A 26,262-nucleotide genomic window follows, 5' to 3' on the forward strand; every position below is an offset into this window, starting at 1 on the left:
TTCTTCAGTGGACCTTCCTCTGTCTTTTCTGAAAAGACGATTTTTCCGGTGATGTTAAGACGTGGATATTTGGGAGCAGTCCAGTGAAATCTGTAAGGTGGCTCTGTGTGTCTAGTCTCTTCTCTGCAGTCTGGTTACGGTTTCACCTACCTCGCCTCGCGGTGGCTCTGTTGCTTTCCCACAAATTCTCCATCCCCCGTGGCTGTGAACCACCGTCTTGAGCCTTACCTGCCACAGCAGTCAGGAAAGATTATGGAGGTTTTTTTTTTTTTCTTTTAAAGTCATGCCGTGTTTTTATAAAGTTAGGACTCTAGCAGTTTTCTTCTTCACCTGACAGGGCTATAGTCTGACGCTTAGAAAGTTCATATTTTTACATTGTATATGAGAGCTTTGGACTTCTGCTTTGTTTAAAAGAAAATCTTTATTAGAATACCCTGAAGTTTGTATTTTCTTCCCTATTGCTAAAGTTACCTCTCCGAAAACCAAAGCAAAGAAAAAGCTATTGCTGATAAGTATCTGAGCCCCCTACCCCTTAAAACACGGTGTGTTTTCTACATAAGGTGCTGAAGTGCTGACTGCACAGTTTGTACAGACAACCAAATTGGATAGGAAAAACCAAGAAGCTCCCATTTCTAAAGATGTTCCAGTGGCAACGAGTGCTAAAAGGGCAAGGAAACAAGAGAACTCTCCAGTCAAAACTGTTCCAAGGGCTAAGCCACCCGTGAAGAAATCTCCACAAAAACAGAGGGTAAATATAGTAAGAGGCAATCAGAATCCCAGACTCAAAAAGCAGCCACAACCTGGTAAGAAATACTCTTCCTGTGAATTTAAACACCGCAATACAGACTAACTGAGATTGCAAGAGAGTGTATTGGAATAATCTAAGAACGGTTGAGGTTTACCAACCGTTCCTGCTGTCCCCCTTCGCTCCCACACCGACAGGACTAAGTAGGTTGGGTTCCTGTCGTAAACACATCCGTGAGGTGCAGATTCTTGCCTTCACACAATAGAGCCTCCCTGTTAGTTTGCACAAAGCCTCAGCGTGACCGTCTGCAAGAGTGTACGTGGAAAGGAGCTTTTTAATAACTAAATGCACAGGCACATAGTCTGTGGCTGTATTTTTCTGGGCCGCAATCACTTACAAAAAGTAGAAGCCTGTAAGTTTATTTGTCCAAAGGGAATTCTAAAGAGATCGTTCAAGATACTCGGGAATCCAGAAACCTGGTTTTGGTGTTAAAAGGCATTAAGTTAATTTTAAAAGCAGTTTTACTTTTCTAGTTTTAAGTGAACAATGAAGTTTAGTTTCCGTGAACCCATGGCCAGCCGCGCTGGTTCCACATCTGCAGCTGCTGGAAGCGGCCTCCTTACCAGAAGGCCCCATCGGCCTCGGAGGCCTTCCCTCTGGAACCGAACACCCGTCACGCCCGCGCCCCTGCTCCGCTTTCCCATCTCTGCGTGTGGCGTGCGGCTTCCCCCTGCAAAGTCTGATGTTCCTTCACGCTCCGTACCGAGTCCTGTTCCGGAGCATGTGTGTCGTGCTCTTGCTTTAACACAGACTTGATTCCTCATGCCTTTTTCCTGGCAGTTCTCTGTCACCCTTCCTGATTCTGCATTCTCCCTCATCTAGTTTTAGATTTTTAAAAAACCTCAGAGTCAGTGGGACTTCAGAAAATACGGTTTTTTTTGAGGTGAATCGATTATGAATAAGTTTGTTTTTTCCTAACTTCTGTAATACTGTTATTTTATGACTGAAGAGTTGTTTTGGTTTGGGGTTTCTTTTAAATGAGGGAAGGATCTTTAAAAGCTCTTCGTATCATTCTAACACCAGTGTTGCCATTGTGACACCCATACACGCCACACGTAAGCTCTTCTTGTCTCCTGGGCATTGATAGCAAGGCCGTGTCCCACCCTTCTATGCTTCCCTCCTGCTGTTTCTTGTCATGTCCCTGCCCCACCAGGTACCCCAGGCTCCCCCCAGGTCACACCGACGTCTGCTCGTGTGCCGTTCCCCTGTACCAGTCCAGACCTCAGCCAGGTCCTGCCTCCGCTGTGAGACCTTTCCTGCCGCTCTGATCTTAAGCGAGCTCTGTTTCCTTTCCTTTCCTTTTGAGTTTTTGAGAACACCGCGGAATCAAATTCATCCTTTTTTCTAATCATCTGACGTGTCTTGGTCTTGTCTTTCCAATGAATTTGTAAACATTATGAGCGTAGACACATGTATAAATGCCTTGTATGCTTAGCTGTGTCATTCGGATTATTTGTACCGAACTGGCTCTCAGGTATTTGTAGACCAGTTGACTAATGGGAGGAATGCAGCTGGGTATTAGCACAAAAGGGAGCCCAGGAAATGAAAAGTTTTTAAAACATGTATTCAGAAAAAGGCTGATTTGCATTGCAAATGTCTGTATATATTGTACAGCCACATTCCACGGTAAAATTTTAAGATTCCCACCTTTTAAATAATCTCTTAGTTTTTCTTGTATTTCTTAACCACCTATACTAATCAGTTTCATTTCTTTTGCTTAAAGCATCAGAATTTAAGAAGGCTCATTTTTGTTACTGAAACTAATGCCTTTGTGTCCTTTTATAAGTTTTTAATACAGTTTTTATTTATTGAGCTCTTTATTTTTTATATACTTTATTTGGTGTTGTCTTATTTGTATTTCTTAAAAGACATGATCGGTAGTTTATTTTTAATTGATAGAGAACCTCTAACAAAGTCAGTAATTAAGTGATTTACCAGAGACTACACATATTTGTTAAACTGGATCCTTTTTCTTTCGGTGCAGTGTTTTTTATATTAGGCCTTACTCATAAGTGATATCCTATAATACCAGCAAAGATAGGATGAAATTAGTACGAATAAACATATCAGGTCACAAAATGGAGTTCATGTTTCTAGTATATCCATGGGGCGAATGAGATAATTCTCTGCCTTGGGTCATTTTCTTCTACTGAATCCCTTGGGTTTTGCTATTTTACCTAAAAAATGGACAGTGGTTGTTACTTTTATCCTTCCCGCCATATGCACAAACCCTTCTCATTCTGTTTGATGACCTCACAGGCCAGAGTTTTCTTTTTTTTAGATGGATTAGTCATGGGGCACCTGGGTGGCTCAGTCGGTCGAGCATCCGACTTTGGCTCCGGTCATAATCTTACAGTTCATGAGTTCAAGCCCCACATCAGGCTCGCTGCTGTCAGCACAGAGCTCACTTCATATCCTCTGTTCCCCTTTCTCTGCCCGTCCCCTCCTTCCACTTTCTCAAAAATAAATAAAACATTTTAAAAAAATGGATTAGTGTGCTTGCTTCGGCAGCACATATACTAAAAAAATGGATTAGCCATTGGCCTTTGCAGGCAGGTCAGTAATCCGTTTCAGACCTGCTGCTGTTATAAAGAAAAACGCATGGTTTTCCTATCCATGCACCTGCCGCAGGGAATCGTTCCCTAGTGTTGTCGTGAACTTTGTCCTTCATGACAACCGCATTTAAGGAAGCTGAATTAATACCCTGTGAATACACATAAACCACTGGAGAAGGTCAGTTTTCTGGTTAAAGGCGAATGGCTAGATGTGATTATCTACAGAAAGAATTATCAGGCAAACATGCAGACAGAGGGAATGTTTTCAGTGTAGAAATTAAAGTTTTAAAAGGTGATAAAATTGGTGATTTTGAGTGAATACTCATGACTTTTCTGATTTTTTATTTATATCATTACTTATTATAATTAAACATCAATATGATTAAAAGTCATCTCCAGTTTGGGGCATCTGGTGGCTCAGTCGGTTAAGTGTCCGACTCTTGGTTTTGGCTCAGGTCATGATCTCACAGTTCATTTGACTGAGCCCTGCGTCAGGCTCTGCCCTGATAGCACCGGGCTTCCTTGGGATTCTCTCTCTCTGCCTCTACCCCACTCGCACGCTCTGTCTCCCCCGCTCCCTCTTTCTCTCTCTCTCAAAATCAATAAATAAGCACTTTTTTTAAAAAAGTCATCTCAAGGGGCGCCTGTGTGACTTAGTCGGTTAAGCATCTGACTTCGGCTCAGGTCATGATCTCGCAGTCCATGTGTTCAAGCCCTGTATCGGGCTCTGCTGACTTCTCGGAGCCTGGAGCCTGCTTCGGATTCTGTGTCTCCCTCTCTTTGCCCCTCCCCTGCTCATGCTCTGTCTCTCTCTGTCTCTCAAAAATAAATAAACATTTAAAAAATTTAAAAAAAACAAAGTCATCTCTATTTTGAATTTAAGTGATTTTTCTAATAAAGCACTTGTTAAGGGAAATGATTCCTAAAAGTATGTTAAAATGCTATAATATACACTTCAAATTTAGAAAGTCACTAGATTGTAAGCTCTCCGAGGGCAGGACTCTTGTTCTCTTGTTTATTCTTGTTCTTTTTCCTCTTTGCATGTTTTCTCAGCTAAGTAGTATGCCTTGTGTGTAGATTGGCACATACATTTCTGAAAGGTGATTTCTTTTTAAATCAGTATGCACATTCCTTAAGACTTGTTCTTGTGGTAAATATGTTATAATAGAACTGATAGTTGGAAGGAACCTGTCTGATAGTGAAATTTTAATATATAATCTATGTAACCTATCCAGAGGTTTTTCTTGAATATGTTGACTTAATCATTGATTTTCACTAAGCGGTAATGATAGAGCAGAGAATTAAAATACATAGAAATCAAATGTTGTATGTCTTTTTCTTTTATACTGAAGCAAAAGGAGAAACTGGTTCACAGCTTCAATCAGAAATCTCATCAGTTGGTCAAGAGGATGTTGACATAAATGCAGCTCGGGCGGAAAGCATCTCAGTGGCTCAGAAAGATCTACCTGAAAACTCCATTGTCAACTGTGACTCCCAGGCCCTAAATATGTTAGCTGACCTAGCGTTAAGTGCTGCTACTTCCGCCACGCCGCCATCTGAGCCCAGAAACTTTCCCTGCTCCTCTGAACTGCCACAAGATGATGTTTTGCTTTCTAAAGAACATTCTCTGCACGGTACGTCTGACCATGAATATCACAGAGGAGTTAAAAATCAGAAAGGTGGACTGTTCCCGAAACCCTCCACTGGGAGGAAGAGCCCTCCACCGTCAGACTCCGCTGTCAGCCAGGAGGAAGAGAGCTCGGTTCCTGGCAGCAAGGCCCCTGTGGAAGCCTCGCCAGCACTTCCCGAGGAAACACTAGAAACTTCCGAGGCAAGCCAAAGCACTTTCGTTGCCGTGGAACATTCCTATGCCCTGCTGCTTGCAGAAAATTCAAAGAAGCATCTGCAACAGAGAGGAATCCCAGGCCCGGCCTTCGCCAAGAATGGCACCAAAGGCCCCGAGGCAGGGACCCCCGTGGGGAAAGTCATGCCCTTCCGACATCAGCAGAGCACCTCCCCCCTGCGGAAGCTGTCTGAGGACCCGCCACCCAAGTGCAGGAGCCAAGTGGTGTCCTCCGACCCGAGAGACTTCCAGTGCTCTCACACTGTGCTCAGCTGTGACGGCTCCGTCAAGGTCACGTTCCAATGTGAGACAGAGTACGTATTCGGCTTAGACAGCAAGTACACCAACCACCCGCTGGAGAAAACCGTAGTAAGAGCGCTGCATGGGTAAGTGGGAGTGACACGTGATGAAAATGGACGTAACTCTGGTGTGGAGATCAACATCGAGGGAAGGGATACCTGTGCCAGAATCTGGGGAGAGGGAAAGAAGGGTACTGTGTGTAACTCCAGTAACTTAGGAATAATATCAGGCAGTTGTGTTTACTGCCAATTAAGAAAATGAGGCTGGTTTTGCCACTGTCGGTGGTCACATGGAGCCCTTTAGCAAGCTGACTTTAGCCCTGTGAACAGCTTTCCATTTTGAGATGCTCCCACATAAGCCTTTGTGGCCTTTGAATTTACAATATGTCAATGAGATCTTAATGTAAAATCGTGAAATACAGAAATAATGCCTTAGAGACTGAATTCCAGAAGAAATGTTTCAAGAATTACTTCTAACTTCTTAGGTTGGTCCGGTGGTCTGAGTGAGCAGTCTTACATGGGGTTGTTCTGTAAATCTAAGGGGTCAAAGCATCAAGGCAGTAACAGCAGAGCAGCTGAAAGCATGGGCTTTGGAGCGTAGACGAACCCGGGTTTTAATCTCCCGAGTTACCAACTTACTAACTAGCTTCTGGGACCTGGGGGTTCCTGTTCTTTGGGACAGTGCTTCTAGGGGTCTCAGGAGTGCAGATTCTGACTCTGGTCTGTTTGGGATGGGGTCCGAGAGTCTGCATTTCTGGCGAATTTCCAGGTGGTGCCAGGGGAGCGTCGGCAGTCCGTGGGCAGTGCTTTTAAGTATTTAATGTCAGCAATGGCTACCAGCAGGTTGTTACATACATTAAGGTTTTGCACAGTGACTGACCCGTACTAATAAGTGGTACTCGTTGCTAGTAGCAGGGACCATTAGCTACATGAAATGACATTCAGCTTCCTGTGAATGGAATATTTCACATGGAAGCAGCTAACCTGTATCAGACTTCTTTCCTTCCTCCGGTTACACGCTCACATTCCTAGGAGCATATACTTAACGTTCCCATCTACTCACGAGGGGTGTTTCTTAGCTCTAATCCTGTGTAACAGAGGCCCAGCTCCGTAGCCCCTCCGATGCTCTCTGCTATCATCCTGCCGGGCAAGTGGCCAGAAGTGTTTTCTCCCCATTTGGTTTCAGGAGATTTTCTGGAACTATAATCTGAAAATAGTGTTGTTCTGCTGACTTGCCCACAGAGATATTTTAACCTCCAGACTTTCCCAACTATTAGAAGAGAAATACAAAAATAGAAATGAGTTGGCCAGACTTAGCAAAAGCAAGACGAGGATTGGGGTAGTTGCTGGAGCCATTCTTCACATAACAGGTATATTGTGTCCAAAGGGAGTTGGAGTGGTATAAAAGAGAAATTCTAGACTGGGAGTCTGGAGACTTCTGTTCCAGTCATGGTTCTGCTTAAGGGTTTGGTGATCTGAAGAAGTCACTTTTCAAATCTCCGATTTTCAGTTCCCTTTTCTGCCTCTGTAAAATGAGTGGATCAGATCCGTCATAACCACTTGTTAAGTCAACTTCATTTTTATATTATTGTTTCATATCCATCTATTTTAAAATAAAAATGAACAAATTTAAAACTAAGATGCAAATGAAGGCACTTATGATAAGACAGTCCACTAAAATCACCATTTTCAATGACTCTTTACATGTTTTTTCTTTAAAATCTCAGGCCCTGGAACACTGACTTACCTGATAATGTGGAAGAAGTGAAGCTTTTACTTCATATGTGGGTGGCTCTGTTTTACAGCAGTCACAACAAGGTGATGCGGTCATCCCGAAAAGTGGTGGAGCACAGCAACCCCGCAAAATACGTGTCTATAAATAGCACATTAGAATCGTTGGAATTCAGCGAACTTGAGGAGGCCTCCAGCTTGCAGAGGTGTCCTGTGGACCCTCTGTTGGAGACTAACAAATCTCCCAGAGGTCCTGCTGCCGACGTGTCCTTCCCAGACGCCGACTCCTTGCTTCCCTTCATTAAACCACCACCCACGAGAGGCTTGGAGCTCTGGGTGCAGAACGAACAGAAAGAGATTTTTGCAGGAGAGGGTCTTCCAGACACCCCAGAGAGCCAGAATTTCATCTATTCTTGTAATAATGAGGTAAGTACGTGCTGACGTCATTTTTGAAGAAATTTCTTTTTTCTCTCGATGTGTAAAATCACATTCAAGACGTGCCGTGGGTTTCTTTTAGGAAAGTGGATTGTCTGCGTAAAGGATTAATAAGCCAGGCACTTAGTTTCCATAAGTACCGCTCTAGATTGTCTGCAGGTGGAGCTCGTCTCCATCCTGATTGAAGAAGCAGAAGTGGAAGAAGACCATGGGGGCCACATGGGTCGGGGGCCAGCCATAATTGTGGCACTTACTAGTTACGGAGTTTGGGGCAAATTACTGGTTTTCTCTGAGCATGCGCTCCCATCTTCTAAAAGAGGTAAATAATATCTGATCTGTCTTAGAATAGTTTTGAAGGATCAGATGCAATGGTAAGAGTTAGAGATCTTTGATAAGCCTTGAACTGAAATGAAGTCTGTTAAAGATGATTCTGGAAAACAAATGCTGGCACAGTAAACGTGATGCCATGCCCCCGTGGGCCTGTTGGTAATTGTGGCAGATACGGAAACTACGCTGTGATTCTTTGCGCGGCTCGCCACTGACGCTCCACAAGGCCGGATGGTCACGTGTTAACTGGAGCCCGTAAGCAAGTTGCAGCAAACTTCTAAGCAAACGGCTTAACAAAATACATGCCCTTTTAAGTTTTCAGCTCGGTCTATTCCAGAATAATTTTGCATGCATTTGGGCACCCACAGTGCCTGTTTTAACACTGAGTAGACAGCGTGTCCGTATCTGGGGTTACTTGGGATTTGCGCCTCCAGGGAGACTCAGCCTGTGTCTCCAGATGCTCATATCATCGAAATGGCTGTGGGCCCCGTAGCGGCGGTCTAAGCCTTTTGCTCACATTAGCTCAGTTTTCGTGCAGCCCAGTGAGATAAAGACCACTCCACCCCATCTTATAGACGAGGAAACTAAGGCACAGAGAAGTGTGCCAGTTGCCTGAAGTCACACAGTAAATTGTTAAGCCTTGATTCAAAGCTAGACATCTAGATACTTATCACATTCTGTGTGCGTGTGTGTATGTACATGTGTGTGTTTACGTGTGTATGCATACATACATATGCATGTGTGTGTGGTTTTTTCTAAGGATGGGTTTTATAAATTTCATCTGATTCTCGAAGAGATAGATAAAATCCAGTTAAGAATCTCTACAGTGTGTGCCTGGGGGGCTCAGTCGGTTAAGCGTCTCTTTTTTTTTTTTTTTAAAGCATATTTATTTATTTTGAGAGCAGGGAGGGGCAGAGAGAGGAGATAATCCAAAGCAGGCTCCACACTGTCAGCATAGAGCCCAACATGGGGCTCGAACTCAAAAAACCATTAGATCACGACCTCAGCCCAAGTCAAGAGTTGAATGCTTAACCGACTGAGCCACCCTGATGCCCACCCCCCTTTCTAAGTTTATTTATTTATTTAGAGAGAGAGAGGAAGCATCTGGCTCTTTTTTAGTTTTATTTATTTTTATTTTTTAATTTACATCCAAGTTACTTAGCATACTGTGCAATAATTATTTCAGGAGTAGATTCCAGTGATTCATCCCCTATGTATAACACCCGTGCTCATCCCCACAAGTGTCTTCCTTAATGCCCCTTCCCCACTTAGCCCATCCCTCGACCCCCAACCCTTCAAGCAATTCTGTTTGTTCTCTGTATATAAGAGTCTCTTATGTTTTGTCCCCCTCCTTGTTTTTATATTTTTGCTTCCGTTCCCTTTATTCATCTGTTTTATATCTTAAATTCCACATATGAGTGAAATCGTACGATATTTGTCTTTCTCTGACTAATTTCACTTAGCATTATACCCTCTAGTTCCATCCGCAAGTGTCTGACTCTGGATTTCAGCTCAAGTCATGATCTCCTGGCTCGTGAGATCAAACCGTGCTTCAGGCTCCATGCTTCAGCACAGAGACTGCTTGGGATTCTCTCACTCTCTGCCCCTCCCCTGCTCACTCGTGCGTGCTCTCTCTCTCAAAGTAAATAATAAACTTTTTAAAAATTTCTAAAAAAAAAAACAAAACAAAAATAGAATCTCTACCTTAGAATGAGAATATAAACTTAGGAAGACTTAGATTACTACCTAGTAAAGTATTTTTTGTTGTGGTAATCTGTAATCAGCTATCATCATTACTAATTCTAGGATTTTTTTTTTTTTTTTTTGGAAACATGAAATAGACTATTAAGAAGTAGAAAGAGCATTAAAATTAATGATGCCTGACAATTTCTATAGCATATGTTCAGAGATTTTTTTTCCAACATCTTCTTGGCTACTCTGCCCCTGCTTTACAGTTGGTGTGTATATATTGGTGTGTATATTTAAAGAAAAAATCCTGTTTGGGGCTGTGGTAAGTCTACCTAAGAAGAGAGTGGTTTGCTTGGTCTCTACCCTGTGCTATTGTGAAAGAGTAGAAGATCCAAAGGAACAAACTGGAATTGATCCTCTATCATTTCCTTCTTCACCACATGCAAATGTAAAACCATCTATTTGATTCTTGGGGTTTTTTTGTGCTTGTTTTTGTCATTTTAGGTAATTGGGGAAAAAGCCAAAGAAGATTCATCAGATAACCTAGAGACTTCTAATCTTGTGCTTTCTGGTATTGGAAGTACCCAAACTAATGGGCCTCCTATTCCTGGTGAAGATAAAGCCTTTGAGCCACCTGATAGCACAAGAGTGACTTCTGATGATACTGTCACGCAAACCGCACTCACCAAGACTTACGATGGGATCAGCAGTCAGTCAGTGATTTGTCAGAAGTCTGCATACAGCACCCTGGAAAGCAAAGCTGATATTTTTCATGCAACAGTGCAGACAAAAACAGGTACCTTACAGGGCCATGTCCAGCATAGAAGCCCCGCAAACCAAGAACGCCAGCCTTCATTGGAGAGGAAGGATGATACAGAGTATGTGATGATTAATCTGGAACCAGTTACTTTCACTTTTGAAAAAAATAACTATGTACCAGTACAGACAGAAGTTGTAAATAGAACCCACGAACCTACGGCCTTTACTGTGGAGTCGATTAAACAGGTACCACCTGCTACAAGTCTTAGACATCCCGTGTCTGCATTTGAAAAAGCACAAACACAAGGCCTTAGGGACGTTCCCTCTCTAGCAACGTCCAGACAAAAAGGCACTAAGCACCTGTGTGCCTCCTCCGTCGGTAGAGAGACACTTGCCGAAGAAGTGTGTTTGCTACAGAAAGAGATTCCTGTTCCGGGCTCATCGTCACCATCTGATAATTCAGTGGTGGCGGAGGCATTATCGTTAGTTAAAAGTTCTAATTTCTCGTTACCCAAAGAAGAAATGAAACTCTCTCAAGAACTTTTTCTGCAGACTCCAAGTCTCTTTGGCATATCTTCGGAAGAGGTCGTTGAGCCGTCGCAGGTTGAAGAGGTGGTCCTGGCACCAGCCTCTGCCACTTTGGAAAAAGGTTATTCACGTGACTACATGCCATCGATGGGTAATACAGCCGATAGCTCCTCAGGACTGACCGATGACAAGAGCGGTCTCCAGAGTGAAAATAGGAGTTTTGAGTCTTTGAATTCAGCATTTACCCAACCAACCAGACTCTCTCTGAATAGAGAGGAGGCCAGCCTGGAGTTCTCAGAGGAGGATTCCGACATAGACCTCACGCTCACGATATCGCCACCAACCAGCCCCAGAGAAGAGGTGCCGGCTGGCAGACTGGAGCTGCAGCAGGAGGCCTCGGCATCAAATGTAGAACTTCCTGACGTGACTGACGAAATAATCAAGCCAGAAGAGGTGACTTTCATAGAAAACAGAAAAGCGAATTCTGCTAACTGTACATCCACGTATCCTGCGGTGTCAGAGAAATCATTAGAAAATGAGAGAAAAGGTGATAATTTACAAACAGTCACCTTAATACTTTCTAAAGAAACCTGTGCCCTTGAGATTGCAGAGGAGGTTAATGTCACCTCAGACTTTCCCTTCAGTTCTTTAATTGAAGAAGTGTCACCAGCTTCTAGTCCTGACCCCCAAGTGCCAGTCGAAGGAACACAACTATGTCAGGCTGTGTCTCTGTGTAGTTTAAAACTTGCTGATACACATTGTGAGAAAAGTGACAGATTCTCCCAGGTCGAGTCAGTAGATTCGGCCATCACGGAGAAAGAAGGCTCTTTTGTCAGTCCTACCTGTCCAGGGGAACGAGACAGCGTACCTGGAGTACACGAGACGTGGCTCTCTGCTGGGCTGCCTCACCCAGGAAGAAAAGATGGCTGTTTGAGCCTTCCTAGTAGAGCAACCGAGGAAGTTGCCCCGAGGGAGCATGGCGAGGGTTCCTCTTTCTCAGAAAAGGTGCCTTCCTGTGATACGGGCTTGAGCCAGCCTACCTCAGCTGCCCAATATGGAGATGACTTCAAGCTTTCTCTAGAAAAATTGGTAACATCGGGAATTCCACTGCAGCCACTTAGCATACAGAACAGGAATTCAGACTTAAATCATCTGGTCTTGGAGACCTGGGAGTCTCCATTTAGCCCTAGAAAGATGATTGAAAATAAGTCATTGGCTGACACATTTGTTTCTACAGCTGCATCAAGTGCTCTAGCAAATGTGTCACTGAAACAGGAGACTGGCCCTAAAAGCATCGAGAAGAATCTCTTTAGCAGTGATTTGAAGACAAATGAAGGCATTTACGTCCAAGCCAAGTCCTTGAGCTCCGGCTCCGTTGGCGGAGCTGACGCCACACAGACACGCAGGCACTCGGGGCTCCCCAGACTTGCCTTTCGCTCGCATGGCGCTGCTGCCTCCCCCCATTGTTCAGCAGCCATGAACGCAGAGACGGGCTTTCAAACTCAGGAAGTAGCCGTAGTCAGAATGGCCAGTTTGCTTAAGAATAGTGACACTGAGGCCAAGTTCCACGAAAAAGCCATAGATCTAGGAGGTGTTGATTCCCAGTTGCACATCACATCTCCAGAAGATAAGCAAAAAACAATCTGTGTGCTGCAAGACGGGTCAGTGTGTGAAACAAAAGATGTGTTGAAGGCTGGGCTTTCCCCCACGTATTTACATGCTGATTCTTACCAAGGTACGGCAGTCACCAGTGCAAATAGCAGTAGAGAGCCTTGTGCTTCCTTTGTTCCCCAGTCTCACACCCCTCTTATCTGTGGAGTCTCTGAAGAGCAGACGGCAAATAAGGGTCCTGGTGAGGGGCTTAGAGCCAAGGAAGACTCGGGGACCCTGAGCAGAGACATGGACCTCGGTGTGAATTCTGACATCCATTACGAGCCACTTTCTGGAGAGTCCGATCAAGACTCTTGTGGTGGGTGTAGAAATCCCCAGTCAGTGGTGGAGGGTTCCTGCTCTGTGCGATGTAGTCAAACCAAGAAGGAAGATGCTCCAAAAGATGATTATGACTCTTTCCTGAGCCCAAATAATAGTGATAATGAAGAGTGGGGCTACTGCAAGCAGTTCTCAGGGTTGGAAACAGGCCTTCCTCCCAGACGCTGGCTCTGTGGACTCAAGAAGGAAGACCGGTGCGTGCCATCTTACGTCCAGATCCGAGACCTCCGTGGCATCCTCAGGACTTACGCTAATTTCACCATAACTAAAGAGCTCAAAGAGACCACGAGAACTTTGCACAGCCTGAAGAGGTGCCCCGGTTTCATGGCAAAACGTGGTTTGCTCAGCTCCTGGACAAATACCTGGCAGGTGGCAGATGACCTCACCCAGAACACTTTGGATCTGGAGTATCTGCGTTTTGCACATAAGCTAAAACAGATTGTAAAGAACGGAGATTCTCGGCATTCTGCCTCTTCTGCCAGTGTCTTTCCAAAGGAGCCCCCTCTCCAGGTCGCTGCGGGAGCTCCCCCTCTGACAAAACTATCCGAGGCCCCGGCTCTGCGCCCTGCGTCCCGGAGCAGAAGTCCCCTCGTGGTAACAGTGGTTCTCTCGGACCCCAGACAGCAGAGTCTGCATAGGAGAGGCCAGATGCTCGGCGGTTCGGACAGTTCCTGCTTCTGGAAGGAGAGGTGTGGTCACGGTAGAAATCATCTTACAAACTCTGAAAGAAATCACACTGTTTCATTCCACCTCAACAAACTGAAATACAACACGACTTTGAAAGAATCCCGGAGTGATATTTCGCTTATTCTCAACGAATATGCCGAATTCAACAAGGTGATGATGAATAGCAACCCGGTCATTTTCCCAGAGAAAGAGTCAAGTGCGGCTCCTGGAGAAGCCGCCTCTCCAGAGCTGTACTCCTCTCTCCCGCGGGCAGCCTCCTACGAGGACATGATCACAGACCTGTGCACCAGCTTGCACGTCAAACTGAAGAACGTGGTGAAAGAGGCCTGCAAGAGTCCCTTCCTGTTCTACCTCGTTGAGACCGAAGACCAGTCATTCCTTGTGAGGACGAAGGTAAGGTGCCCGCTCCGTCTTGGGGTGTGTATTCTTCTCTCTGCCACCTAACTTTATTTTGGAGGTGATAAATGTAGCGTTCCTGCCTTCGGAAAGAAATCAGGACACGGAGAGGCTTTAAGTCTCACTGCTCAGTCTTCACTGCATCTGCCACTCATACTCCATCTGAACATTCCATCACGTTCCATGTTAGTGCGGTGACTGATTTTCACACCACAAAGCTACCACCCAAATTTTCACACCAAAAATACTATTCCTGTTCAGATGCGAGCACAGACGTATTCCAAAGGGAAGATTCGGACTTAACAAGAAAGTAATAATACCTGTGTTCCTCCATTAGTGTGGATAGTTGATGGGGATCTCTTTTGGTTTGGGAGGTTTTTGGTGGTGTTTTTTTTTAATTATTATTATTTGTTTAATGTTTGTTTAGAGCACGAGTGGGGAGGGACAGAGAGAGAGGGAGACACAGAATTCAAAGCAGGCTCCAGGCTCTGAGCTGTCAGCACAGAGCCCGACACAGGGCTCGAACCCACCAACCAGGAGAACATGACCTGAGCCCAAGTCGGACGCTCAACTGACTGAGCCACCCAGGCGCCCTTTTGCTTGTTTGTTTCTTAAATTCCACATATGAGTAAGATCCTATGATACTTGTCTTTCTCTAACTGACCTATTTCACTTAGCATCCTACTCTCTAGCTCCATCCACATCACTGCAAATAGCAAGATTTCATTCTTTGTTACGGCTGAGTAATATCCCTGTGTATACACGCACACGCGCGCGCGCGCACACACACACACACACACACACACACACACACCATCTTTATCCATTCATCTATTCATGGACACTTAGGCTGCTTCCATTGTTTGGCTGTTGTGCATAAGGCTGCAGTAAACATAAGGGTGTGTGTATCCCTTTGGATTAATGCTTTTGTATCTGAGGGGTAAATAACCCACTAGTGGATTACCGGAGCATATGGTATGAAATCTATTTTTAATTTTTTGAGGAACCTCTACATTGTTTTCCCCAGAGGCTGCACCAGTCCGCACTCCCACCCACAGTGCAAGAGGGTTCCCCTTTCTCCACTTCCTTGTCAGCACTTGTCATTCTTGAGATACTAGCCATTTTGACAGGTGTGAGGTGATACCTCAGTGTGGTTGTGGTTTGCATTTCCCTGTGATGGGTGATGCCGAGCATCTTGTCGTGTGTCTGTTGGCCATCTGGATGTTGTCTTTGGCAGAATGTCTGTTCACGTCTTCTGCCCATTTTTAATTGGTTTATTTGGCTTTTGAGTATTGAGTTTTAGAAGTTCTTTGTATGTTTTGGATAGTAACTCTTTATCAGATACGTCATTTGGAGATATCTTCTTCCATTCCATAACTGCCGTTTAGTTCTGTTGTTTCCTTCGCTGTGCAGAAGCTGTTTATCTTTTTTTTTAATGTTTTAATTTTTTTTTTATTTTAGAAAGAGCATGAGTAGGGAAGGGGGGGAGGGAGGGAGGGAGGGAGGGAGTGAGAGAGTGAGAGAGAGAGAGAGAGAGAGAGAGAGAGAGAGAATGAGAATGAGAATGAGAATATCTTAGGCAGGCTCTGCCCTAGCACAGAGCCTGATGTGTGGGGCCTGATCCCACAACTCTGGGATCATGACTTGAGCCAAAATTAAGAGTCAAAGGGTCAACAGACTGAGCCACCCAGGTCCCCCAGAAGCTTTTTATCTTGATGAGGTCTCAATAGTTCATTTTTGCTTTTGTCTCCCGTGCCCGAGGAGACCTATCTAGAGAGGAGTTGCCATTCTCAGATTATTGCCTGTGCTCTCTGCAGCTTTATGGTTTTAGGTCCCACATTTACATCTTTAATCCATTTGGGGTTAAATTTTGCGTATGGTGTAAAAAAGTGGTCCAGTTTTCCCAACACCATTTGTTGAAGAGACTTTTTTCCATTGAATATTTGTTCCTGCTTTGTCGAAGATTAATGGACCATATGATTGTGGGTTCATTTCTGGGTTTTCTGTTGTGTTCTCTTTTTATGCCAATACCATAACTGTTTTAATTTCTGCTGTTTTGTAACATAACTTGAAGTACAGAATTGTGATGCTTCCAGATTTGTTTTTCTTTTTCAAGATTCTTTGGCTATCAGAGGCCTTTTGTGGTTCCATACAGATTTTAGGATTATTTATTCTAGTTCTATGAAAAATGCTGTTGCTATTTTGATACGGATTGCATTAAGCGTGTAGATGGCTTTGGGTAGTGTGGACATTTGAACAGTATTTATTTCAGTCTTTCATTATTTACAGTAGTGCTCAGATTGTCCCAGACCCAGCCAATGGGACCCAGTCCTTTTAAGCTGGCTTCGGTGTCCTTGGATCCCTTCTTCCTTTGTGGCACAACTTGATGTTGCAGGTTATCTCACAGATTCTTTGCCCACCCCCCCACCCCCGCAGCCTTGAAGTCCGCCATTTCTCCAGGGAGCAGGATTCCGAGTGAAGAGTAGCATTCGGGATCAGCATCTGGGCTCGGCGCCACTGGGTATCACCGCTTCCAGGCTTTCCCAGCGGAGCCAAGAAGCGCGCATGTCTGTGTGTAAAAGCTGCAGTCTCCCCCCCAGCCCCAGCCCCGGCTCATCCCCGCCACCATTGCCAGAGTCGCGGCTGTCCCCATGTGGCAGGGAGCTGGCTCCCATCACCCCACCTGCAGTCACAGTCCCGGCGCACAGCTCGCCCCTGGACGTCCGGCCCCGTCCTCACTGCCTGGGGCACTGACCAGCACTGGTCCCTCGGCCCTCACACAGGAGTGGGAGCCCGTTCGGAGGACGGCGGTCCTCAGTGTGTATTCTAGAATCCCAGTGTGTGAGCAGAGGGGGAATGTTGCCAACACGACGGCCCCCGGATGGCACAGGTGCTCTGACGATGTTCCGAGGACAGTCAGCCTAGTCGGGAGGGTCAGGACCTTTTCCTTAAGGAAGCGACACCGGCCTCGTGTACGTGGTGCGGGCAGCTGGACTGATGAGTGTTTGGTTCATTGACCGGATTTGTTTCGGGTCGCTCAGGTCAGCACTTCAGGGTGTCCGGGGTGCCTGTCATGTGGTGTCACCTGGTAAGCCCCATGCATGGTGAATTACAAAGTAACATCAAACCTGTGCGGCCGTCCTGGCGGTCCTCCAAGGGACGAGGCCCCGCGGGGACTGAAATGCTGGTGGCTCCCCAGTTGCCCCGTTCTCCCTGGGCCAACGGGAAGCTGGTGGCACAGGGCTGTCGCGTTTCCCATCTGGAGCGAGTCTGGAGGTGTGGACACAGCCGGGTCGGGAAGGAAGGGCCTCACGGAGGCCCCGCGAGGGCACTGAGCACCAAGGTCACTGGGAGGCAGTGACACTGTTTCTTAAGATAAATAACGTCATGTCTGCATTTCAGAGAGATTTCTGCCACAGCGGGGAGGCCTGGAGGCGAGCTGGACGGCGGCGGGCCTCAGTGGGAGGCTAGAGGCAAACGAGTTCTTTGAGATGGCTGGTGCCTTCCAGCTCGGACCTTTTACATGACTTTCGTTTAGTTAAATGCAAACTTTTCTTTTTCTTTTTTTTTTTTTTTTTGGCCATCAAGGATCCTTTTCCAAGGTTTCTTGTTAAGCGGTTGCCAGATTGGTTTCCCCAGCCCCTTCCACCAATGTCTTTGTTCTAATTTCCACTGCTTTGGTAAGCAGTGTGGTTGAAAAAAATGAAGCTTTACACGGGCTTGCAGACTCTTTGAAGGTGCCTGGCCTCTAAAAGTAACCTAAAAATTGTTGTATACCTTGAATGAAGTTAATTTTGTTTTGGGCAGATTCTATATGCTGTACCTTGACGTGTGCTGAAATAAGTCAGGGATGGACTCAAGTGGTGTCACAACCGTGTCCCACAGTGAGCAAAATACCTGATTTCTTTTTGCTTCCATCATCTCAAGAGCAACAATGCCATTCACACCCTTGACAGAGCACAGGTTTTCACACAGGAAAGAAATCATAGCCAGGGTCGGTTTCCTTCCAGCAAAAGTACTTGCTTGTTTAAACAGTAAATGTTTTGTTTGCTGATATTTTTTCATGTGACCCCTGTTTACAACAGAGAATAACAAATTTTGTGCAAAGGCAAAACTAACCTTCCAGGGAGAAGGTGGACACATTATAAAATAAACTTGAGAATAGAGTATTACCAAGGTACTCGAGGGGTGCCTGGCTGGCTCGGTAGGTTAAGCATCTGACTCAGCTCAGGTCATGATCTCACACTTTGTGGGTTCAAGCCCTGCAGCAGGCTCTCCGTTGCCAGCACGGAGCCTGCTTCAGATCCCCTGTTCCCCCCCTCTCTCTGCCCCTCCCCTGCTGGTTCTCATTCTCTCTCAAAATAAACTTGGGGTGCCCGGGTGGCTCAGTCGGTTAAGCGACCGACTTCAGCTCGGGTCATGATCTCATGGTTCGTGGGTTTGAGCCCCACGTCGGGCTCTGTGCTGTCAGCTCGGAGCCTGGAGCCTGCTTCGGATTCTGTGCCTCCCTCTCTCTCTGCCCCTCCCCCACCCCCTTTCTCTCAAAAATAAACATTTTTTTAAAGTTTTTTTTTTTAAACTTAAAAAAATTTTTTGAAAGGGGTGCCTGGGTGGCTCAGTTAGTTAAGTGTCCAACTTTGACTCCAGTCATGATCTCATGGTTCATGAGTTCGAGCCCCACGTTGGGTTCTGTGCTGACAGCTCGGAGCCTGGAGCCTGCTTCAGATTCCGTGTCTCCCTCTCTGTCTGCCCCTCCCCCACTCGTGCTCGCTCGCTCTCTCTCGCTCTCTCTCTCTCAAAAATCAATAAACATTTTTAAAAATTTAAAAAGATAATCCAGAGCAAAATGTTTCTGAAAACTGAGAAAACTACCCCAGACGATTTTTCTGCCCTGGAGAGTCCTGGGGCATTCAGTAGTGATGGGTGTCAGGCCCCGTTTATTTGTAAGATGAGGAACATCTGGGAGGCCCTTTGTTGTTGAAATTCAGAGTGCGCGACAGAGTAGCTGAGAACTCCACAGGATGCGATGAAAATGTTGAGCATCTCAGAAAATGTATTCGTTCAAGTGGTTTATTAGTAAAATAAGTCAGAGCTAAAGATTTATATTTAGATGTTTCAGTGGGCTCTCTGAAAAGAAGTCTCATCTGCAGGAGTTTCTTTCAAAATACATCGCTGTGCATTTTGAGTGAAGAATCAAAATGGTCCAGGGCTGGTTGATACTGTATTTTTTACAAAGGACAGAACCAGAGATGGTCCGACACCAGGTTCCTGGGGTGCGGTGGAAGCCTCCAGAACCCTTCAGACAGAAGCCGTGTCAGCATCACAAGGAGAATAGGGTGAAGGAGTTCCCTTTAATGACGCGGACTTACCCTGCCGTTAGGCCTGTGACCGTAGTGTCTGACAGGGAGGCAGCGGCCTGGTGACCTGAGGTTCAGCCCACCTCCCCCACCCCCCTCCCCACGCTCACCAACACCTGCCGCACCCAGGGCTCCCTCCACAGCCGTTAACGGCAGTCCAGGTGATGCTTACAAGTCGGGAGTGTTATTTCCAAAAGTCCTGGAAACGTTTTGACTGGAGGTGGCATTTTTAGAGTGAGCGTCTGCGTGCCACCAGGTAATTGCCTCAGGGTGGGTGAGAGGCGTGTATATCAGTCTGATGCTGATCAGACTGTGGACCACGAAAGGTTTACTGTGAAGTGCTTTGCCTTTGAAATGGGTTTGTGGGGTGCCTGGGTGGCTCAGTCGGTTGACCGTGCAGCTCTTTCTTGATCCTGGCTCGGGTCACGATCCCGAGGTTGTGGGATCGAGCCCCTCGTCGGGCTGCATGCTGCATGTAGAACCTGCTTAAGATTCTCTCCCTCCCTCTCCCACCATCACCAAAAAAAAATTTTCAACAACACAAAAACCTCTCGAGTCCAGTTAGTGACACCCACGAGCCGTGTTTTAGACGCGGAAGCTCCTTTAGAAGACAAACTGCCGTTTCTGTTGCCTTGTTGGGATGCAGGTTAGTACACAGGATGTGCTTTCTGATGCCAGCGAACTGTAGAAGTGATTCTGGGCAAATACGCTTTTTTATTGTAACGGTTCCTTGTAAATCTTTCAGGCCCTTCTGAGGAAAGGAGGCCACACAGAAATGGAACCGCAGCGTTTCTGTCAAGCTTTTCCCAGAGAGAACGATACACTGGTGGTCGTCATCAGAAACGAAGACATAGCATCGCATTTGCATCAAGTACGTGTGGTGATCTTTTCTCACAGAGTGTGTGTTCTGGGCATTTTACGTTGTCTTCCAAGTGACCAGACCCGTCGTCGCTTCCCAGGGCAGAAGTGAACTTGCCCACTGAATCCAAGTGGGAAGCCGACGGGGGTCGAGGGTGCACCCTCGGACCGTGTACTTACCGAGGCGTTTCTGGCACGTCGTGTCTGAGTTGAGACTTTCATAGTAACTGGGGCAGAACCACGGAAAGGGAGGTATCGGGACACTTTCTCAGCTGAGATACAAACCTGTGTCTCTCAGTGCCTGGCAGCAGTAAATCTCCCTTCGGAAGGACTTGTGAAAGTGTTCTTACCTCTTTGCTATGAAATTTATTTACCCGTTACTTGCATCAGAGTAACTGCCTGTCCCAAGAACTGCGCTCGGGGGTGGGAATCAAGCCCTGCCGTGCAGGAGGCCCCGGGAGCCGGAGAGGGAGCAGCGACGGTGCGAGCCTGTCGCCTGCTTCACTACTTGACGGGTGTCCAGGCCTCCGCTGTGCCTTCCCTCCGTCACCGTCCTCGGCCTTTGGAGTTAGAAGGGGACGGGCCGGAGCGAGTGTGCGGCGTGGACGGTGAACGGAGTCAGGACTGCTTGTGAGGGGCGCTCCTGGTGTTGGATAGGGCTTCGCAGGATTCCCGGTCAGTCGTCCAGGCGAAGTTCCTTCCGGCTGTCCCCGGACCTCGAAACCCTGGGATAAAAGTGCCGAAAGCGACCTGACAGACCTCTTTCCCGGGATGCGTCTGTGTTTGCTAGATTCCCTGTTTGCTGAGGCTGAAGCACTTCCCCGGTGTCGTGTTCGCTGGCGTGGACGGCCCTGAAGACGTCCCCGAGTGCACCTACCAGGAGCTCTTCCACGCGGGAGGCTTTGTGGTCTCAGATGACAAGATCCTGGAAACTCTGACATTAGGTTGGTCTTGTGTCTTCCTCTCTTCTTTCTTTAAAGGACAGTCAAATCAGTTTCTCTTCACCCAGTGACCCGACCATGATTTCACCCAAAAGAAAGTAACAACTCAGTCTCAGTCGCCACCTTCAGAGGCCTGAGTTTTTGCCGCGTGCTGAGCGCTGGCACCTCCCTGGGGATCGCTGGCATCCTCCTCCCCAGCCGCGTGCTCTCCGCCTCCTGGTGCTGACTGGTGATGGGACCGCCAGCCCCGCTTCTCGGTCCCTTCCTGTCAGTGCTGCCGCGGAGCCGTTCACCGTGGACTCTTGCTGTAACTGTCCCTACACTGACCCCGTCCGCTCCCCCCCCCCGCTCCCGTTGCCATCACCCCTGCCGTGCTGTTGATGTTCTGGAAGTCAACAAATGGCTCCCAAAAGCCGCCTTGAGTATGTGCCGAACACTCACAATTCCCTTCCCTCTGGGCACGGGACGTGGAGGGAGGTCAGGGCGGCAGCCGGCTTTGAGGTATCGTCGGAACCTGCCCAAGCTGACGGCCCAGAGAACTTGCCATAGGTGCCCCTCGTGGGCCAGAGGCGGGAGGGGGTTACCTCCACAGGCGTGACTTCCGCCCAGGCACCTGTCTTCCTCCGGCGCGGCGGGCGCTCCCGCTTGTTCCGTGTGTCCGTGCCGCGTCCGCGTGGCGGTCCGGGCGCTCCTGCCACGGCCGAGGGGACCGCGGGTCGCCGCGTCCTAGCCGTGCGGGGGAGGCCCGTGCACTGAGGCCCGGGACCTCGGTTCCCCCCGGGAACCGTCGCCGGGCTCCGACCGCACGAGCCGGGAGCCGACAAGGCCTCTTGTGTTCCGCTGTGTAGTTCAGCTGAAGGACATTGTCAAGACCCTGGAGAAGCTGAACGGAAACGGGAGATGGAAGTGGCTGCTTCACCACAGGGAGAATAAGCAGCTGAAGGAAGACGTCAGGTGAGGTCTGCGCGCGGGGGCGGGGGGCAGGGGCGGCCACCTGCACGTCCAGGCGCCACCTTCGGCTCCGTTGGGGGTTGAGATTTGGTTTCTGGGGCCGGGCTTTTGGGGTAGACAGCGGGGTCGGGGCCGCCGCCCGGAGTTTGGGGCCCACGCTGTGCGCGCTCGGCCAGGAGGGGGTCAGGTGCGCGAGTCTGGAAGGTGTGGGTAGCGGAGTTCAGGTTCCGCCACCGTGAGCGGAGGGGACGGAGAGCGAGCCGTGGGCTTGCCGCCATGGTGCTTTGTCCGGTGTTGATCCGTGTATTGTTTCCACGGTCACGGGGATGGAAAAATCGAGAGCAGGACGTATCCTCGGTTAAATTTTACCCCAAACAAGCCCAGAAACAGGTCTTGTTTCAGATGTACAGCTGCTGAGCCCTGGGGCCTGCGGGAGCCTCTGCACTCGGGGAGGCAGGAGCCAACGGGGTCTGGCGCGGGGAGCTGGGAGGAGGCCCCACAAGCCCCGGTCGAGGACCTGCGGGGGCGCTGACGGGCGTTTTTGGCGGCGTCCCGGCCCAGCTTCCGAGGCTGCTGACGGCGAGGACCTGCTTCGGTGGCATAGTGGAAGCACAGGGCGAAGACGGAGCTGATCCAGCTCAGACAAGAAGTTGTGAAGCTGGGCTTCGAGCCCGGAACGTCCATCTCTAAGATGACCACGTCTCCCCGCACCATGCCCTCCCGAGGAGGACAGACGTAGGTGCAAAACCGCACACGCGGGGGATCTTGAAAGGGACGCAGGCAGCCCCGAGCAGGGTTCCGGGAGAGGCTCGTACCTAGGAACGAGTGCAGGAGGGCAAATGAGCCAGGGGGTCCAAGCGGACCCGAGCCCACGATATCGTGGAAGGGGTGCAGGGCTCCAAGGACCTGGTGAGCGCAGAGGCCGTGGCCAGGAGATCCCGAGGAGGTGGTGAGCGGGCACTTCAGAGGAAAGATTCAAGTGCAAGGAGGAGTTCCGAGGTACCACCTCACCCCTGGTCAGCTGGCACGAATAAGCTTACTTCCCGTTCATGGGACTTTGGGGTAAACGGACCCCTTGCTGCTGGCGCTGTCCTCTTCAGAGGGCACCCGCCTCACATGGAGCGGGCGCGGTGGGAACTCGTCAGAAAACTCCCCACGTCCTGTGGCCTTCAGAGGAACTCATCTTAATCTAAAACCCCAAAAACTGTTAAAAACTGCGTTAAAAACTGCAGTCTCCCCAAAGAACGTTTATAGCCACGTGATTATGAGAAACTACAAAAGCAGCCTCCCGTCCATCTCTAGGCGAACGTGACCGGCTTCCACGGGAGCGTACCCACAAAAGCTGGTGTCACAGGAGTGCGCCGTGTGGTGCCCGGCGGGGCATCGGGTTCATCCCTGCTACAGGGCGGGAGAGCAGACACAGGGACGTTTCACAGTCAGGCATCTTCCACTAAAAGAGGAAGAAAAGATAGGTAGTTACGAGATTTTAAGAGAGGTGAGAAATTACGAAAATTCCCGCTGCTACCTAAGTGTAAGGACATCGGTGTCTGGCAAGCAGTGCGGGGCCTGAAGAGCGGCTTTGGAAGCGCTGCTGTGACAGAGCACCGCCGGGCCTGCTAGGAATGACTGAAGGGCCCGCCAAGCAGCGTCGTTGGGAAGTGGCAGTAGGTGAGCGCGTGGACGTCCCTCCTGCTCGGAGCGAGGCCCGTGCTTCCCGGACACCCGGAACGCTGACGGGAGGAAAGAGCCAGCCTGTCAGGTCGTGAGGGAACCTGACGGGACGGTGACGTCCAGGAAGCCAGGGGCCCGGTGGAAAAGAACAGAAAAGGCAAAGAGCATCCCCGGAGGTTTGAGTGTTTTGACGTAAGAGGTCAAAGTATAGCGAAGGCAAGTAGTGAAGGAACGAAACAGCTGAAAATCCAGATACGGTAAAAAGTAGCCTCCCGCAAGTTGCCAGGGAATCCGCATTTGGTTAACGTTTCTGTGTACGTTGCAGAGCGGATTCGATCGCACGTAAGAAGAACTTAATACTGAGATCCTATCAGAGTGCGAATCTCATCGAACTGCTTCATTACCACCACTGTGACTCTCGGTCGCCAACAAAAGCAGAACATTTGAAATGTCTGCTCAACCTGCAAGTTCGGCACGTCCACGCCAGGTTCGCGGTCTTCCTGACAGGTAAACTCACCGTGTCCGTTCTGCCAGCTCTGGAAGGGTCCGGGTGCGGTCATCGGATGCCGTACGGGATCTGTGCGGGACCCCCCCCTTCCTGCCTGGTATGTGCTCCTAAACGCATGGGAGGCCGGGCCGAGGGGCGCCGTGGGCTCTGTCTGGCGGCCCTCCGGTCCGCTTGTCTGCTGGCTGTGGCCTGCGGGCACCTCGAGTTTTAGGCGAACGTTCGCCGAGCCGTTAGAACTACGGAAGGTAGGGCCACAGTCCTTCTGTTTCAGCGGTGCTCGGCACCCCCACCCCCACCCCGGCCGCTCCCAAAGCTTCATACCCCTTCCTCCCTGGACCCATTCCCCATGGACCAAGTCGTTCCATAAAAGTTTTGCTTCTTAAATAAAAGGGGTTCTGATGCCTGAAAAGTATACATCAATGACTTTTTCACCAAAAAGGTATTTTTTTTCTTTTTACAGAAAAGCCTACCATCTCCAGAGAAGTCTTTGAAAACAGTGGCATCCTGGTTACAGATGTAAATAACTTTATTGAAAATATACAAAAAATAGCAGCTCCGTTTAAGAGTAGCTATTGGTAAGAACACTTTCCAGAACTCTCCCTCGTGAGCAGGACAGGACTGATGTGGACATTCTGTGAGGAAACCAGTTGTTTGAAAACTCCGCTCTTTAGTATACATCATGCTGTAAATTTTAAATCTGTGTTAGGGGTGGGATTGCTGTTGGTTTGGCATTAAAGTCAGAATTTTTGAAGGATCGTCTACTTCAGCGTCCCCCGTTTCATCTGAATGACTGAACACATTTTCACTTGTGGTTCATCTCGTTCCCAGGACGGGAGATAACGTCCCTCTTCGACAGCGTCCTATTTACAAAACATTTCTTGGTTATTCTGTTTATAAAGACGGAATGACCAATTTTGTGTTTATGCAGGGGACTCCGCTGCAGCTTGCCTAGAACACCAGTGGTGCCACCAACAAATTAGTATTTTCCTTTTACTTTGGAAACTTTAGATACACGGAACAGCCTTCTCGTATCTCAACAATCAATGTTCTACGACATAGGAGTGTTCTTCATTTCTTCACACTCTGCTCTAAAATCTTGGACTTCACTCACAGTGGGACAGCAGCTGTCTACCAGCTTCGGGTTATACTATTAAATATCGTTTTAAATTATTTCATTTTTATGGAGCGCCTTCAAAGCTATTAAGCTCAACGTTAAAAAGAGTTTTACAAACACGTTTACTTAGGTGTAGCAAAAAGAAGTCTATTTTAACCAATAGCTTTGTTTTTGCATGTCAGTGTCGAAAAGGCGTACGTAGTGCATGTTACAGCCTGTTTGAAAGGTTTCGCCACCCTTGTAAAAGCTGTAATCTTGGTTTTATTTGCTGTTACTCTAGCAACACTACAGGAAGTTAAGTGGTACAAATTTATGAACTGTCATTTTTCACTTAGATTTTGTAAACAGCGCATTACAAAGTCAACCCTCGGAGGAAGAAAATCATCTATTTATGGTATTAGAAATAATTTCTAGGGGAATCTTTAAACTCAAAACCAAGCAAAAAAGTTTGTAGAGATACATAGTATCTATTTGGAACAGAGGTTTTTCTAACCAATTTGTTTCATTTTTTAATAAAGACAACTGAAAATCATTCAGCTGTTTCTGCGATTCCTTCCCTGGAGAACCTTCTGGCAGTTTGTAGCCCATTTAACAGGTAGGACTTCGCTTCCACTCCTACCACGGGACCTCCGTCTGCCGGTCCAGCCCCCACAGCCCTGACCCGAGAGAAGGCTCACAGAACTCCAGGACGGGACCTCCGCCCTCCTGCCCCTCCCGCCGAGTCGGAAGGTGGGCGCCTGACGCAGTTTCTCGCCTAGAAACGCCTCCGCTCAGCGAAGAATCCAGGAAGGGGGCTGTAACCCTCCTTGGTCCACTTGA

The 26,262-nt window shown here is 47.9% G+C and overlaps 1 protein-coding gene across 2 annotated transcripts in view; it reads left to right on the plus strand.

Annotated features, from left to right (window-relative positions):
- The window catches only part of TASOR2 (transcription activation suppressor family member 2), a 68,981-nt gene extending 43,006 nt beyond the window's left edge, over nucleotides 1–25,975 (plus strand). Inside the window, exons 16-24 of one of the 2 annotated variants that reach the window (XM_042944761.1) lie at nucleotides 561–803; nucleotides 4,713–5,589; nucleotides 7,230–7,659; nucleotides 10,189–14,040; nucleotides 20,146–20,271; nucleotides 21,049–21,202; nucleotides 22,048–22,153; nucleotides 24,147–24,328; nucleotides 24,790–25,975. In XM_042944761.1, coding sequence (XP_042800695.1) covers nucleotides 561–803; nucleotides 4,713–5,589; nucleotides 7,230–7,659; nucleotides 10,189–14,040; nucleotides 20,146–20,271; nucleotides 21,049–21,202; nucleotides 22,048–22,153; nucleotides 24,147–24,328; nucleotides 24,790–24,908 — 6,089 coding nt within the window. In that variant the 3' untranslated portion in view covers nucleotides 24,909–25,975. The remainder of the gene's footprint in view (nucleotides 1–560; nucleotides 804–4,712; nucleotides 5,590–7,229; nucleotides 7,660–10,188; nucleotides 14,041–20,145; nucleotides 20,272–21,048; nucleotides 21,203–22,047; nucleotides 22,154–24,146; nucleotides 24,329–24,789) is intronic. The other variant, XM_042944762.1, reaches the window with a different exon arrangement.
- The last annotated feature ends 287 nt before the right edge of the window (nucleotides 25,976–26,262 follow it).

This window comes from Panthera leo, chromosome B4 (assembly GCF_018350215.1).
Source record: "Panthera leo isolate Ple1 chromosome B4, P.leo_Ple1_pat1.1, whole genome shotgun sequence".
NCBI lineage: Eukaryota > Metazoa > Chordata > Mammalia > Carnivora > Felidae > Panthera > Panthera leo.